The sequence below is a fragment of the Podarcis gaigeae genome (genome assembly GCF_964106915.1).
Source record: "Podarcis gaigeae genome assembly, chromosome: 8".
NCBI classification, from domain to species: Eukaryota; Metazoa; Chordata; class Lepidosauria; order Squamata; family Lacertidae; genus Podarcis; species Podarcis gaigeae.
Window position 1 is genome coordinate 84236903 of NC_139684.1, and position 17000 is coordinate 84253902.

Sequence of the window (17000 nt, forward strand, 5' to 3'; positions counted from 1 at the left end):
TGATTGTTAAATCTCAGTCTGTAATGCATAGTGCCTTTCAAATACCGCGCTATGCGTTTCAGAGCTTTCCAATCCTTAACAGTAGGATTGTTGACTTGTCTGCTTAGCAAATTACAGCTAACAGCAATGTCAGGTCTTGAACATCTGGCAATGAAGTTTAGCTTGCCTAGCACACTTCTGTACAGTGTAGTATCAGAAAATGCTTCTCCAGTGTCATCTACCTGATAACCTGTTGTCATCGGTGTGTCTACAGGGTTAGCATCCATCAGGTTTAGTTTGCTTAACACATCAGCAATTTTACGTGACTGGTGTACTAGAATGTTACCATCTTGATCTCTCTCTATTTCCAGAGATAGGTAGTTGTTTACCTCACCAAGATCTTTCATGTCAAAGTGCTCTTTCAATTGAGCTAGGGCATTATTGTACATTGTGACATCCTTCCAAAAGAATAAAAGATCATCAACATAAAACAAACAATACAGTTTCTTTTGTCCCTTCTCTTTGACAAATACACATGGATCAGCTTTCCCTTGCTTAAAACCTAGAGAAAACAATACTTCAGTGAGTTTTGTGTGCCAACACCGTGCACTTTGTTTGAGACCATAAAGGGACTTCTTCAGAGCACAAACAAATCCCTGTTTTACCTGTACGCCATCAGGTGGAAGCATATAAAGTGATTCATCTAGAGATCCGTACAGAAAAGCTGTATTCACATCATGGTGACTAATGTGTAGATTCTCTTCTGCAGCTAGCTTGAGCATAAGCCTAATGCTCTCATACCTCACGGTGGGTGAGTAGGTCTCGTGATAGTCTTCACCTGGTACCTGTGCAAAACCTCTGGCTACCAATCTGGCTTTGTGTCTGACTATCTTGCCATTTTGATCTGTCTTCGCTTTGAAGACCCATTTGCTTCCAAGCAGTTTCATTCCTGGAACTACTGGAACAAGGTCCCATGTTTTGTTCCTTTCCAAGGAATCAAGCTCAGCCTTCATGGCATTTAACCATGGCTCAGCTTCCTTTGAATCCAAATCCTGGATTTCTTGGAAACTTGAAGGTTCAAATACCTTCTTGGAGCTTCTAACAGCTGTTACTGCTATCTTAGCAAACTCATCAGCAAATCTCTTTGGAGGTCTGCCTTTTGTTGCTCTCTGTGACCTGCGAATTAGCCTTAAGTCTTCAACACTCTCCTCTTCCTTCTTAGGAGAAAAGTGACCTATTGTGAACAATGGTTCCTCCAATTCTTGATCAGAGCTTTCAGAGGGTCGCATAGAGGCTTTCGCACTCTTGAAATCCTCTGAATCACCCGATTCAGTTTCAGACTCAGAATCAGAACCTTCATCAGTGGGTGTGGGTTGTTGCGGTTGTTTTTGACTATCCTCAGTTTCATCACTGTCATCAGGATAACATTGGAAAATTCCCACATTCTCCCCCCACTTGGCATTGTACTCAACACTTCTTGTGAGCTTAATTGTCTTAGAGTCAGTCATCATTATTCTGTAAGACCCTTTCTGATAACCTAGAAAGATACCATGCAATCCACGCTTGTCTAACTTGGAGTTTTGTGGTGAGTGAACCCACTTGTCAGAACCAAAAATTTTCATGTGTTTGATGTATGGCTTCTTGCCAAACATCTTCTCATAGGGGGTACAACCAATCGCTGAAGATAACCTGCGATTATAACTGTAAACAAAACACGAGAGAGATTCGGCCCAATAACTCTCTGGAAGATTTGCATCATGCAGCAAGGTTTTTAACCCTTGAAGCAATGTCTGATTTGCTCGTTCCGCAAGTCCATTCTGCCATGGCGAGCGAGGACTAGACAAATCGTGTTGAATTCCTTTCTCAGTCAGAAAAGCTTCAAACTGCTGAGAAGTGAATTCTCCCCCGCGATCACTGAAAAGAGTCTTTACCTTCTTTCCATGCACATTTTCCAACCAAGCACAGAATTCCTTGAACCTTGGAAAAGCCTCTGATTTCTGCTTGAGATTGTACACATAAATATACCTGGAAAATGCATCAATGAGAACCATGAAGTACCTGTTTCCACCCAAAGAGGGCGCTAGTGGTCCAACCAAATCAGCATGTACAACCTGGTATGGTTCTGTAGCTTGCCTACTAGACACCTTACCTTTCGCAGCCATTTTCACCTTGTTTGCTGCGCATGCCTTGCACTTCATGTGGTACCTGCAGGGTTTAATAGTCATACCTTCAACCAAGGCAGGCATTTTAGATACTGCCTCAAAATGCAAATGACCAAATTTTCGATGAAAATCATGAATACATTCTGCATGCAAACTTTTGTTAGAACCTGCAATGCAACAAGTGTCATCCTGCACAACACCATCAAAATACAAAACATACAAACGATCAACATATTCAGCATGCAATACATAATCATTTTTCTTTGTGATGATGCACCTTTTGTTCTTAAAGGAAACGTCAATTTTCCGCTCATTCAGCTGTCCAACGCTGAGCAGATTATGCTTAGCATCTGGCACATAAAGCACATCCTGTATCGATAAGTCCAAACTGTGAAGAACAACAGTTCCGTAGCCTTTACTGGGAATTGTGTGGTCATCCGCTTGGTGAATCGCACCTTCCTGCGGTGTAAAAGACACGAACAGTCGCTTATCGTTGCACATGTGATGCGTTGCAGCCGAATCAACAACGAAGAAAGATCTAGACGTCTTCTGGACCTCTGCAACCTTTGGAGTGAAGCGTGAGACCATTGCCTTGTGCTGCGTTGTCCTAGACACCGGACCTTTGCCTTTGCCTCGGCCTTTTCCACGCGATGAGCTTTCGCTGCGCTGCTCTGTCTTGGCCCTGGGATATCTGCATTCCCTCTTCATATGGCCTAGACGTCCACACGTGTAGCATTTCACTGCCTTCAAAGCTTTGGCGCCATCTGGTGGTTCCACTGCACTCTGGGATGACGTCTGTGAAGATTCCCCCTTGCCCATGCAGCTATCACCCTGGCGGTCTGCTTCATTCTGAATCATGGCAGTATCACAGGCTACTCTGAGTTGAGCATTTGGCTGATTGGCATCAAATTCCCCACTTGCCTCATCCAGCCTTCTGCAGCTAGCCATCATGACTTTGGCATTAGCCTTCTGCGTCATCTTTGCTGCTTTAAATCAGGCTGCTTCATACAAGCTGTGTCTGTTTACAGCTGCTTCAATCCAAAAGCAAATTCAAAAACAGCCTCTGCTTTGTGAACCTGTGCCTTTCTGCTTAACTGCTTTGCTTATCTGCAGCTGCTTCAAACCGCATTCCAAAGGCAAGTTCAAAAGTGAAAGTTCTCTCTGCTGTCTTAAATTCATGCTGCGACACTGCTGCAGCTGCTTTACTTTCGATTTCCCCCAGCATAGGAAAAATTTATCCTTCTAGCCTTTTGCCTGTGCCACGGCAAAACCGGCTATAAAAGTTCAAAGTCCAGCCATAAAGCCATTAATTAGAAGCTGGCAGGCTGCCCGGAGCTGTAGCACATACCTCATCAAATCATCTTGACGCGCAGAGATATCGTCCGATCCGGCCCTCTGCATTCCGATCCTTTGCCGGCACTCCAATTCTTTGCTCCTTTGTTCCTTTGCCAGGAGCCCGACTTCTGGAGTCCATTCTCAAAACACTGCGTTTTTCTGGGCCCGGAACCAAATGTTGGAGATAAGCAGTGTCCAGTGCACAGCGGAATGATGAAAAGTACGTGCCAACATGCTCTATATTACTTTATTTACACTTCAAAGCTGGTAATTTACAGAAAAACATTTTCCCTCTGCCGGAGCAGAGAAAGGCATCCTCTCTCCTCTAAAGCACGGAGAGAATCAGACTGAACTGCAAAGAACAGTGAAAAACAGGAAACCAGTGTACGTCACATCCAGTCTCCTTTCCCGTGAGAAAACCCAACAGTACTTGACTGTGGAATGTAAACATTGTCTTGTGACAAGCACTTCGCTGCTCAGTGAAGGAAGCAGAAACCAACAGGGCCTCCCCAGCCACTCTGGGCGGCTTCCATAGAAACCAAAAATACAGTAAAATATCACACATTAAAAACTTCCCTGAACAGGGCTGCCTTAAGATGTCTTCTGAATGTCAGGTAGTTGTTTATCGCTTTGACATCTGCTGGAAGGGCCTTCCACAGGGCGGGCGCCACTACCGAGAAGGCCCTCTGCCTGGTTCCCTGGAGCTTTGCTTCTCGCAATGAGGGAACCGCCAGAAGGCCCTCAGCGCTGGACCTCAGCGTCCGGGCAGAATGATGGGGGTGGAGACGCTCCTTCAGGTATACTGGACCGAGGCCGTTTAGGGCTTTAAAGGTCAGCACCAAGATTTATTTATTTTTTTAAATAATATTTATTGAAATTTCCAGAAGAATCCAAAATATAAAAGAAAAAAGAAAAAAAGAACATTTACATTTAGGCCTTACTTTCATTAACATCTTTCCAGGACTTCCCCACCCCGCCCCCTTTTGTATTCCATTTCCATTAAATTAGTTCCACAAGTTCTTGCCCCAAATTTTAAGCTTATTATCATTATTATCATTGACCCAATGTTCAATTTAATTCATCTTATATGACCACTTTCCCTTTGTATTCCACCGTCCATTCACTTAAAAATATTTTCCCCCCTAAGATCGACCCCTGTTCCCTTCCACGAATTCCCCTCTTTAATACACAAAACAGAATGAAATAACAAAATAAAGAACAAAATATAATTTTACACCCTTTGGATTCCGAATTTCCCTCCCCCCCTTTCCCGGTTTCGATCCCCAATGTCCATCAATCTATCTGTTGTCAGCCTGGAGACCCCACTTCCATGTCCGAATCTCGCTCAGCTTCACTTTGCCGTCTTCTTAGTAGTCTTTGCCATCTTTTTAGTAGTCTTTAGTTTCAAACACCCAGTCTTGGAAAAGCTCTATCTCAAGAAGGTCCATTTTTTCTTTCATCCAGATCTCTATATTTAAGAGTAAAACTCAAATTTTGTTTCTTAATCCTTTTTAAATCTGAATGTCCCAAATGCTCCCACTTCCAGCTTTATCCAATTCTTTTTGTTCTCTTTCCTCAGGTTTCTTTCCCTGTTCCACTGCAAAAACGTTCTAATTTCAAAAACTTCTAGTTCCACTACAGAGGCTTTATTTGTTCAGGAACAAAAACTTGCGTCAAGTCCCTTCCGTTCTTCAATAGATATATCGATTGTCTCCTTTAGTGTAGAGACCTCTGTAGACAAAATAGTGTTTCATTTTTGCAGCTTTCCCAGGAGATAAAAAGTCCTGATCAAATCCATGAGTATTTTTCCACTTGCAGCGATTCTTGTAGTGTCCCAAAGCCCCCTCTAGAGGGATTATGGTAACTTTGTTTCCTTCCAGATCACACCCAAAAGTCAAACTAAGTTGTTATCCCTTGTTTTCAACAATTTGTATCCAAATTGTAACGAATCTAAGCGGCAAAGTCATCGTAACAAAGTTCCCTTTTTATTCTCCAACTTTGACAGCTACTTTGACAGCTGTCAAAATCTTTATATCTCCTCACCAGGCTCTCTCACGGATCACTCCCGGTTCCCGGGGGGGGGTTGCACTTTAGCTCACACAATCCACTTTTCTCCTCCAGCACTATCTTGTAATTTTTCATCGTGAAATTAATCACTTTTATCAATAAAAAACAGACCCTTCTCTCGATCTTAGTTGTCAGATCCTTGCTTAAATCCTCTACAACAGGGGGGAGACGGACTTCCTTTTTGCACCTCCCCCGCTCGTTCCAAATTTTTTTAAAAAATTCCTTTTAAGTCCGGATTCCCAATTACTCACGGGTTGTTGTTTTTAGTCCAAATTTCAATGGAAGAAGTCAGCGCTCTCCGCCAAATGGCATGCGGCTTCGCTCGGCAGGGGAAGCGGAGGACTCATAGCACCACACCACCCCCCATCCTCCGCTCCGTAGCCTTTAAAAAGGCTCCTTCGCGGGTTGGGGGCGCAAACGGTGCCCGCCGAGTCACCAGGTCCATGGGCATCTTCGCCCATGGTTTTTGAGGGTCCCCGCGTCGCCGGCATGGCGGGACCCAGCCCCTGCCGAGCAGGCTCCCTCCGGAGCTCGGAGGGAGTCCGCCACTCGGCGATGGCGCCAACCCGGAAGTCCAGCACCAACACTTTGAATTGTGCTCGGAAACGTACTGGGAGCCAGTGCAGGTCTTTCAAGACCGGTGTTATATGGTCTCGGCGGCCGCTCCCAGTCACCAGTCTAGCTGCCTCATTCTGGATTAGTTGTAGTTTCTGGGTCACCTTCAAAGGTAGCCCCACATAGAGCGCATTGCAGTAGTCCAAGCAAGAGATAACCAGAGCACTCTGGCGAGACAGTCTGCGGGCAGATAGGGTCTCAGCCTACGTACCAGATGGAGCTGGGAAACAGCTGCCCTGGACACAGATTTGACCTGTGCCTCCATGGACAGCTGTGAGTCCAAAATGACTCCCACTGTTTTGCCCAGGACCGGTATGAGCAGCAGACTGCGATGTTGGTTTCACTTAGCGATATATCGCTGGTGAAGCCTCCGCCGCTCCTGCGTCCCTTTGCTGGAGCAATGGCGGTTTCACCAGTGATATATACGACGGGGAGGGAGAAACAAGCTGTATCGGCGAGGGGCCGATAGCTTGTTCCTCCCTCTACATCTTGCCCGCTCACCTGTGATGTCGAAAAGCTGATTATCGCCCAGACCTGGTAGGAATCGGTGCCTGAGCTTTCTTTTTTCCTCATCCTTTCCAGCCCCTTTTCCTTTTGTGCTGTGTCTCTCATATTGTAAGCTTTTTTTTTTTTAATTGATAATTTTTTATTGATATTATACATATATACATATAGACGTATGCAAAATCCAACATTAAGGTTACACATAATATATCCACTCCATAAATCATAAATACAATTATTTTAGGCTCTGCCGAGCCTTGGACTTCCCTCCACTCCTTTGGTAAGTATCAGATAGACTCTATAGGCACCAGTGTCTTTTATAATTTGATTCCAATATACGTCCAATATTTAACCCAATTGTCTTGAAATTTCTGTTCATCTTGATCTCTTATTCTTCCCATTATTCTCGCGAGCTCGGCATAATTTGTCAGTTTAACCTGCCAGTCACTAATATTAGGTATAGCCTCCGTTTTCCAATTTTGTGCTAACATGATTCTTACGGCTGTTGCGGCATATAGGAATAGTACCTTATCGTCTTTTTTAATTTCTTTACCCATCATTCCTAGCAGAAAAGCTTCAGGTTTTTTGGGAAAGGTGTATTTTTTTTTTTTTTAAGTTCATTGTAAATCAATTCCCAAAATCCTTTCACTTTTCACATATTGTAAGCTTGAGGACAGGGACAGTCGCTGAGTTTCTGACTGACTGCCTTTTCTGACTGAAGAGGGGGATTAAAAAAATTAATCATATTGCCGTCATTGCTAGTATTCTCGTTGATGTTAGTATTCGCTCGGCGTCTCTCGCCTTTCTTTCTTGCAGGAACTTCCCCCCGGACTGCGAGGCAGATGCGGCAGCCAAAAATGCAGAAATGAGCTCCCTGTTCCGGGATCGGCTTCTGCCAGGTGAGATCATGAATCCCTGCTTCTTCTTTTTTTCTTAATAAATATTTTATTAGTTTTTTAACATATCATTTTCAACAATTATTAAACATACTTTTATATCTTATACGTTGTTTTTGACTTCCAGCAATCACATCTGAAACTTTTCCAATCTCTTCACTTAATTTACATTTCTTACTTTCACTGTTACATTTAAATAACTAATATCTCTCTTCTTTATCTTCTTTGCAATGTTTCATATATTTCTCTTTTCAAAACCTCTTGTAGTCCGACTAGCGTAATTTGTTGACTACAGTTGCTCTTCAAATAATTCGTATATTTCTTCCAATCTTCTGTAAATCTCTGGTCCTGCAGGTTTCGAATCCTTCCTGTCATTTTGTCCAATTCTGCATAGTCTGTTAATTTTATCTGCCATTCTTCTTTCATCGGTACAGTGGTACCTCGGGTTAAGTACTTAATTCATTCTGGAGGTCCGTTCTTAACCTGAAACTGTTCTTAACCTGAAGCACCACTTTAGCTAATGGGGCCTCCTGCTGCTGCTGCGCTGCCGGAGCCCGATTTCTGTTCTTATCCTGAAGCAAAGTTCTTAACCTGAAGCACTATTTCTGGGTTAGCAGAGCCTGTAACCTGAAGTGTCTGTAACCTGAAGCGTTTGTAACCCGAGGTGCCGCTGTATTTCTTCTTGCTTCCATTTCTGGGCCAACAATACTGAATCTCTGCTTCTTTTCAAACACTTTTCACCAGGTGCCACTGAGCACAGACCACAGCTGTCAACTTTTGCCTTTTCTTGTGAGGAATCTGTTAAGTTGTGGGTGAACATATCAGGCGACACAGCGATTCTCCAAACAGCTCTTATTTATTCAGAGGCCAGAACAGAACTGAACTGAAGGGTTCAGTCAGCCTGCTTATATAGAGCTCCAGTACAACGTAACTGTAACAATTTTCTAAAACTATCCAATCACTGGACGTCACTTTCGATCCTTCATTTGCATAACTATCTACAGTATCCCCCCGCTGGCCCAGGGTGAGAACTTCAGTACATAACAGAATCCTATTCCGAATAAGGGAATTTCCCTTAAAAAACGGGAAACGTTGATAGCTATGGCACAGACCCGTGTGAGTCTCGAGAGGCAAATTGTTCCCTTTGTTCTTTCCTGCTAGGTTGCCCAGGCTCCAAGAAAGTAGTGTTTCTCTCCAATCTGATCAAGGCCTTGGCTTCCGACATGTTGCAGTCGAGGATGTTGCCCGTTCCATACCGAAGGTAAATACTGCTCTTTCTCTTTCTCTCTCTCTCTCTCTCTCTCTCTCTCTCTCTCTCTCTCTCTCTGAAGGGGCACAGGGGAGAGAGTTGTTGCCAAACGTTTTAAGCAAGAGTTGAAATCTAATAGAGGATTCCATCGTTGAACCAGAAACAGGTTTGCTTGTGAGTTAATGGTCATGTTGTTGTTGTTTAGCCATTTAGTCGTGTCCGACTCTTCGTGACCCCCTGGACCAGAGCACACCAGGCCCTCCTGTCTTCCACTGCCTCCCGCAGTTTGGGCAAACTCATGCTGGTAGCTTCGAGAACACTGTCCAGCCATCTCGTCCTCTGTCGTCCCCTTCTCCTTGCGCCCTCCATCTTTCCCAACATCAGGGTCTTCTCCATGGAGTCTTCTCTTCTCATGAGGTGGCCAAAGTCTTGGAGCCTCAGCTTCACGATCTGTCCTTCCAGTGAGCACTCAGGGCTGATTTCCCTAAGAATGGAGAGGTTTGATCTTCTTGCAGTCCATGGGACTCTCAAGAGTCTCCTCCAGCACCAGAATTCAAAAGCATTCAATCTTCGGCGATCAGCCTTCTTTATGGTCCAGCTCTCACTTCCATACATCCCTACTGGGATAACCATAGTTGCCACCTAAGGACCACCAACTGGTCTGTCTTGAGAAACAATGGAGTAAGCCTCTGGGGGCTGAAATCAATTCTGGGAGGTTAGGTAGTTACAATGGAATGGTCTCGGTGGTGGGGTGCACATTTTTATTCTTATTTATGTATGATTATTACTTTGTCAAAATAAAAACAGAAAAATGCAGACTGGACTCCCTAAGACAGTTGGATGGAACCTTGCACTCCTCCTTCTGGTGACTCCTGCAGCCAGGCTGGTGACAAACATCTTGCTCTGCTTTCCTTGGGACCACATCAGGTCATCTGGTCAGCCCAGGACCTCTAGATCAGATGTAGGCAAACTAAGGCTCGGGGGCCAGATCCGGCCCAATCACCTTCTAAATCCGGCCCGTGGACGGTCCAGGAATCAGCGTGTTTTTACATGAGTAGAATGCGTGCTTTTATTTAAAACGCATCTCTGGGTTATTTGTGGGGCATAGGAATTTGTTCATTCCCCCCAAAATAAAATATAGTCTGGCCCCCCCATTAGGTCTGAAGGACAGTGGTCCAGCCCCCTGCTGAAAAAGTTCGCTGACCCCTGGACTAGAGCATTCTTGGGGTCCCTTCCAATTCTAGAACTCTATGATTCTAGAATTTTTGCTAGATTCCAAGCCTGCACTCGTGGAGTTTGGGGTGGCAGGCAACAATAAAGGTAAAGGGACCCCTGACCATTAGGTCCAGTCGTGGCCGACTCTGGGGTTGTGGCGCTCATCTCGCTTTATTGGCCGAGGGAGCCGGCGTACAGCTTCCGGGTCATGTGGCCAGCATGACTAAGCCGCTTCTGGCAAACCAGAGCAGCGCACAGAAACGCCGTTTACCTTCCCGCCAGAGCTGTACCTATTCATCTACTTGCACTTTGACGTGCTTTCGAACTGCTAGGTTGGCAGGAGGAGGGACCGAGCAACGGGAGCTCACCCCGTCGCAATGATTTGAACCGCTGACCTTCTGATCGGCAAGTCCTAGGCTCTGTGGTTTAACCCACAGCGCCACCCGCGTCCCTTGGCAGGCAACAATGCTTTAGAAGACATTTCTCATTTGGCTTTAGTAGAAATGATATTAGGAGTTATGTATAAATAAGTATTAAGTTCCAGGATTTAAGGTATTTTATTGTAAGATAAGGTGAAAATAAATTAAGGTAAATTGAATGACAGAATATTGTGAAAGATGAAAAGGATTTGCTGAGTTAATTGATAGGTTAGACTGTTAAGATAAATTATCCAATAAAAATTGAGAAAGATGGAAAGAATTTGCTGAAACAAATAATTAAATTAGAATACAAAAAGGGAGGTGTGAAGAGGTCGATGAAACAAGTAAATGAAAGACAAAGAGATGGAATATTGGATGTGTGTTTTATTTTTTATTTGTTTACTGTTAGTGCTGTATTTTTCTTTCTATTTTTATTTATTTTTATCTATTTTTTATATATATTGTAATGTATATGTTGTTAATTTTTTTTTGCTGTTTGTTTTCTTTTTCTCTTTTCTGTAATCTCTAAATTCTTAATAAATATCATTAAAAAAAAAAGACATTTATCTTTTTCAAGGAATGCCCATGTCCTGGGCCCCCCCAAACTAGGTTTCCCTGATCCAGTAAGGCTCTCCTGACTCCCCTCTGCTCCCCACCCGCAGGTTTTCGGACAGCCTGACGGGACCCAGCCTGGAGGAGCGTGCGGTGCGCTGGCAGTTCGTCCGCCTGGACAAGGACTTCAGCAACAGCATCAGCGAGCGGGAGCTGCGGCCCCTCAAGCTCTACATGAAGAGGAATACCCGCCCCAAGCGCTGCGTCCGCAAGTTCCTGGACTACTGCGACCTGGATGAGAACAAGCTGATTTCCTTGCATGAGCTCAAAGGCTGCCTGGGGCTGAGTTAGCCCGACACACGTGGTGCGTATACTCCCCTGCCCCACGCTCACCTGTTGGTAACTCCACAATATTATTATTATTATTAACTCCAGCAGGTACAGAATGCCGCGGCGAGGCTCCTTACGGGGTCCTTGCCGCGGGATCACATTCATCCAGTGCTTTACCAACTGCACTGGCTCCCGGTGGAGTACAGGGTCAGGTTTAAGGTGCTGGTTTTGACCTTTAAAGCCCTTCGCGGCCTAGGACCCACATATCTACGGGACCACCTCTCCTGGTATGCCCCGCGGAGGACCTTAAGGTCCACAAATAACAACATTTGGGAGGTCTCAAGGTGGTGAGATTGCTCTCAATTAGGGCCAGGGCCTTTTCAGTACTGGCCCCGACTTGGTGGAACGCTGTGTCACAAGAGACCAGGGCCCTGCGGGACTTGACATCTTTCCGCAGGGCCTGCAAGACAGAGCTGTTCCGCCTGGCCTTTGGTTTGGACTCAGTCTGACCCTTCTGTTTCCCTCCCCTTATGGTCTTGATCTATGGGCTACTTTTAAAATGAGGCTGCATTTTAAATTGCATTTTAACCTCTATTTTAAATTGCTTCCCCCGCCCCCCCCCATTATGTTTTTACTGTAATTTTACTGGTGTTAGCCGCCCTGAGCCTGGCTCTGGCCGGGGAGGGCAGGGTATAAATAAAATGTATTATTATTTATTTGCATTTATACCTCACGTTTCCTCCAAGGAGTTCAAAGTGGCATAAAAAGATATCCTTTTTTAATCCTCACAACAACCAACAACCCTGAAGGGTAGGTTAGGCTGAGAGGGAGTGGCTGGCTAACAAGGCCACACCCAGTGAACTTTTGGGGTTTGGGTTTTTTTTTGCAACATCTCCAACAAACAAATAAATAAATTGCAGTTTTCTAAGCTATCTTTTAGGAAATTCGCCCGCCCACCCCAAATCAACACTTTCTATGTAGGCTAAAATACGCTTGGACATTTTAACCGAATTTTGAAAATTCTGCCAGGGCGATGTTTTCGACGGACGAATCCCGGCTATGTTCGGGAAATTCCAAACGTTGGGCAGCCCTCATATATGCTCCAAAATTCGGCAGGGGAAGAACTATATGTAGATTGATAGGTCAATAGATGGATAGACAGACAGATATATAGTAATGGATGTAAAATTTGGCATTCTGAGAAATATATCTATATCTATCTATCTATCTATCTATCTATCTATCTATACACACACAGAGAGAGACACACACACACAGAGAGAGCAGACCCTCGAGTTGTGAATGTGATCTGTGCAGGAGGCACGTTCACAACCCACAGCGTTCGCAACCTGCACCGCCGCATCTGTGCATGCGTGGGTCGTGATTCGGTGTTTCTGCACGTGCGCAAAGCACGATTTAGTGCTTTTGCGCATGCGTGAGCGCAGAAACCCAGAAGTAACCCGTTCCGGTACTTCCAGTACCGCGGTGCCCAACCCAAAATGTCTGTAACCCGCGGTATGACTGTACAGTCATACCTCATGTTGAACGCGCTTCGGGGTGAGCGCGTTCGAGTTGCGCTCCGCGGCAACCCGGAAGTAACAGAGCGCATTACTTTCGGGTTTCGCCGCTTGAGCATGTGCAGACGCTCAAAATGATGTCACATGCAGAAGCGGCGAAAAGCAACGCGCGTGTGTGCAGACGTGCCGTCGCTAGTTACGTTTGCTTCTAGGTGCGAACGGGGCCCCGGAATGGATCCCATCCGTATCTAGAGGTACCACTGTATATATAATGTCAGGGAACTGCCATTGGAGAGTCAGGTGGTGGAAGGGCTCAAGGAGGCTAAGAGACCCTCAGATGCTGAGGAAGGAACCAGCAGGGGGAGAGGGAGAGTTCCTGCAGAAACTCAGGCGGAGGGATGGCTTCAAGATGCTTCCAGTGAGAACAGCGGGGAGGGCTCAGGACCTCCGCTGGGGACGCCTACTCCGCGCAGGAAACTGTCACGCAGAGAATCCAGACGGAGAGTTTCCGTTAAGAAACTCTTATGTTGGCGTAAATTCCGGAAGCGCCCACTGACGGATTCTGCCAGCGATTGAGGTAGACATGCACTCATGGCTCCGCGGACTGGGAGAGTTTAGAAACTGATTTGCAGAGCCTGGAGGGCTTAAACGCTTACGCACGAGTAGCCCCCCAATCCCATAACATATAATGAAATTTAAACACTGCTTGATTGTAAGAAACAAAATGCAAAGAGGTGATTAAAATGGGCCACAAATGCAATAATGCTTATTTATTTTATAAAGGCTGAAGAAATGCAGAGTGGGTTGGTAGAGATATTCTTTATCTGGGCTGCACTTTGTCTTGCAACCAGGCCTGACCAGACACCACCTTGCTTTCTTATGCCTGCCATCACCGATGAGTACTGTATTTTCCGCTCTCTAAGACGCACCAGACCATAAGATGCACCTAGTTTTTGGAGGAGGAAAACAAGAAAAAAAATACTCTGAATCTCAGAAGCCAGAACAGCAAGAGGGATCGCTGCGCAGTGAAAGCAGCGATCCCTCTTGCTGTTCTGGCTTCTGGGATAGCTGCGCAGCCTGCATTCGCTCCATAAGACGCACACACATTTCCCCTTACTTTTCAGGAGGGAAAAAGTGAGTCTTATAGAGCAAAAAATACGGTAATTTGGATGCCGTTTCCACCCTGCTCCTTGTCTCTCCCCAAATATGCACCTGTGAGCGCCCAGGAAGGCAACCTGGTTGGGCAGGTGAGAGCAGCTTCCAGCTGCTGCAGGGCTCGGACCAGGAGCCCTGTGGATGAGGCCCCCCTCCCCTACACCCCACACCACTAGGGCTGCTGGTCGGAGGAGGAGGCAGCTCCCCCATTGCACCAGCTTTTTGTTATGGCCAAGCGCCCACCATAATTCTCTTCCTTTGAAGGCCCTGAAAACTTGGAGGTGGACATCAGCGAAGGGGACGGCTGGAGTTTCAGGCAAGGGTGTACGCACCACGGACAGGATCCTAGTTGGTCCCAGAGTCATGTGGCCTGCGAGAGCCAATCGGGTGCCACTGCATGCTACATAGTTCTGAGCCCAGATCCCCTGGGATCCCGTTTTTCTGCCTCCAAATTGGTCACCTGGCTTTCCGTAATCCAGAATGTGGCAGCTAGACTGGTGACTGGGAGCGGCTGCCGAGACCATATAACACCGGTCTTGAAATACCTACACTGGCTCCCAGTACGTAGATAACTGGTGAGAGGGCGTTCCACCAGGTTGGTGCCACTACCGAGAAGGTCCTCTGCCTGGTTCCCTGTGCTCTCACTTCTCGAAGTGAGGGAACTGCCAGAAGGCCCTCAGAGCTGGACCACAGTGTCGGGCCTAAATGATGGGGTGGAGACGCTCCTTCAGGTATGCAGGGCAGTAGGCATTTAGGGCTTTAAAGATCAAGGCTCTACGTGGGGCTACCTTTGAAGGTGACCCAGAAACTACAACTAATCCAGAATGCGGCAGCTAGCCTGGTGACTGGGAGCGGCCGCCGAGACCATATAACACCGGTCTTGAAAGAGCTACACTGGCTCCCAGTACGTTTCTGAGCACAATTCAAAGTGTTGGGGCTGACCTTTAAAGCCCTAAACGGCTTCGGTCCAGTATACCTGAAGGAGCGTCTCCACCCCCATCGTTTTGCCCAGACACTGAGATCCAGCTCCGAGGGCCTTCTGGCTGTTCCCTCACTGCGAGAAGCCAAGTTGCAGGGAACCAGGCAGAGGGCCTTCTCGGTGGTGGCACCTGCCCTTCAGATGTAAAAGAGAAAAATAACTACAGTGGTATCTCAGGTTACATACGCTTCAGGTTACACACTCCGCTAACCAAGAAATAGTGCTTCAGGTTAAGAACTTTGCTTCAGGATAAGAACAGAAATTGTGCTCTGGCAGCGCGGCGGCAGCAGGAGGCCCCATTAGCTAAAGTAGTGCTTCAGGTTAAGAACAGTTTCAGGTTAAGAACAGACCTCCGGAACGAATTAAGTACTTAACCCGAGGTACCACTGTACCAAACTTTTAGAAAACATCTGAAGGGAGTTCTGTTTAGGGAAGCTTTTAATGCTTAATAGATTATTGTATTTTAATATTTTGTTGGAAGCCGCCTAGCATGGCTGGGGAAACCAAGCCAGATGGGCGGGGTATAAATATATTATTATTATTATTATTATTATTATTATTATTATTATTATTCCTTGCCCATCTCTTTGGCCTCTGGTCTCTAAAACAGCAGCAGCCTCACCAGCCTCTGAGATTTGCCAGGGCTTGAAACAAACTGTTCCTCTCTCAAATCCTCACCACCGCCCCCCAACCACCCTTCCCCACCCCACTCATATAACTTAAATCCAGCTCCTGCTTCTCCCTCTACCAGCTTCCATCGCAGACAAAGGCGGGCTCTGTGCAATACCTTCTGGCGGATTAAGCGTGGATTAGCTGTGCGGAACACAGTTGCCTGCAAAATGCTTGCAGCGTTGACTCTTCTCGGAGCAGAAAGTGGGGGGGGGGGGTGTTGATTACGTTAACTTGAAACGCTCTACGCACCTCTCCAAACAGGGCAAATTGATTTATTGTTCCTTGCAACTGCGCGTGGGAGATTTGAAACCCTAATTAAAGTCTAAAATGCTTTGGGTTTCTCCCCCCCCCCCCCGCTAACTTCGCACAATGCAAGTGACGGAATTTTATTTTATTTCATTTTAAATAATTTATTTACAACACAGTCCACAACAACTCATACATACAAACCCACCGCCGTTGACAATTATCAAAATTAAACTCCTATCCCCTTACACAAAGAAAACGTAATATAAAAATAAAAGACTTTCTTTGTCCTGTAAATAGCCTCTTTGTTTACTTCTTGTGTACTGTTTCTTTTATATGTGATTATTACAATTTTTCCTAATTATGACTTAAAAAACCACAAAGTCTCCTGTAGAAATTAATCGAAACAAGTCCAGGTGTATATTTGGGGGCAGTGTTTGGTAAAGTATTTTCTGCGTTTTCCCCATTCTTTTTGAAATCCTTGTCTGGCCTGTCCCCTAGTTGTCTCTGTTAATCTGGCCAATTCAGTATAATCTAATAATTTATCCTGCCATCAGTGGTGTAGCGTGGGGGGTGCAGGGGGGGCCGGCCGCACCGGGCGCAACATCTGGGGGTTAGGATTAGGGGGCGCAAATCCACGGGTTAGGGGGCGCAAATTACTTGCCTTGCCCCGGGTGCTGACAGCCCACGCTACGCCACTGCCTGCCATTCCCTTTTTGCTGGCACACATTCTTTTTTCCAATTTCTGGCAATTGAGGTCCTCGCTGCGCCTGTGGCCAGTGGCGTAGCGTGGGTTGTCAGCACCCGGGGCAAGGCAAGTAATTTGCGCCCGCTAACCCGTGGATTTTAGCACTCGAGTCTCTTCCACTAGATTAGCTCGCCCCCCCCAGATGTTGCGCCCGGTGCGGCCGGCCCCCCTTGCACCCCCCACGCTACGCCACTGCCTGTGGCATAAAGGAATATTTTCTTCTTTTGCTATACCTGTGTCTGTTATTCCTAATAGGAAAGCTTCTGTATTTTCCACAAAGTTGTATTTAAACATTTTTTTTTTTCAGTTCATCATATACTATATCCCAGAAGCTTTTGATGTTTTCACAGGTCCACCAGA

At 45.9% G+C, this 17000-nt stretch overlaps 1 protein-coding gene across 2 annotated transcripts in view; it reads left to right on the forward strand.

The window, feature by feature from the left end:
• Positions 1 to 17000, forward strand: part of LOC310851531 (SPARC-related modular calcium-binding protein 1-like) — a 77581-nt gene that overhangs the window by 58468 nt on the left and 2113 nt on the right. For both annotated transcript variants that reach the window (XM_083754051.1, XM_083754050.1), the window contains exons 9-11: positions 7479 to 7561; positions 8720 to 8819; positions 11104 to 11357. In XM_083754051.1, coding sequence (XP_083610177.1) covers positions 7479 to 7561; positions 8720 to 8819; positions 11104 to 11344 — 424 coding nt within the window. In that variant the 3' untranslated portion in view covers positions 11345 to 11357. The remainder of the gene's footprint in view (positions 1 to 7478; positions 7562 to 8719; positions 8820 to 11103; positions 11358 to 17000) is intronic.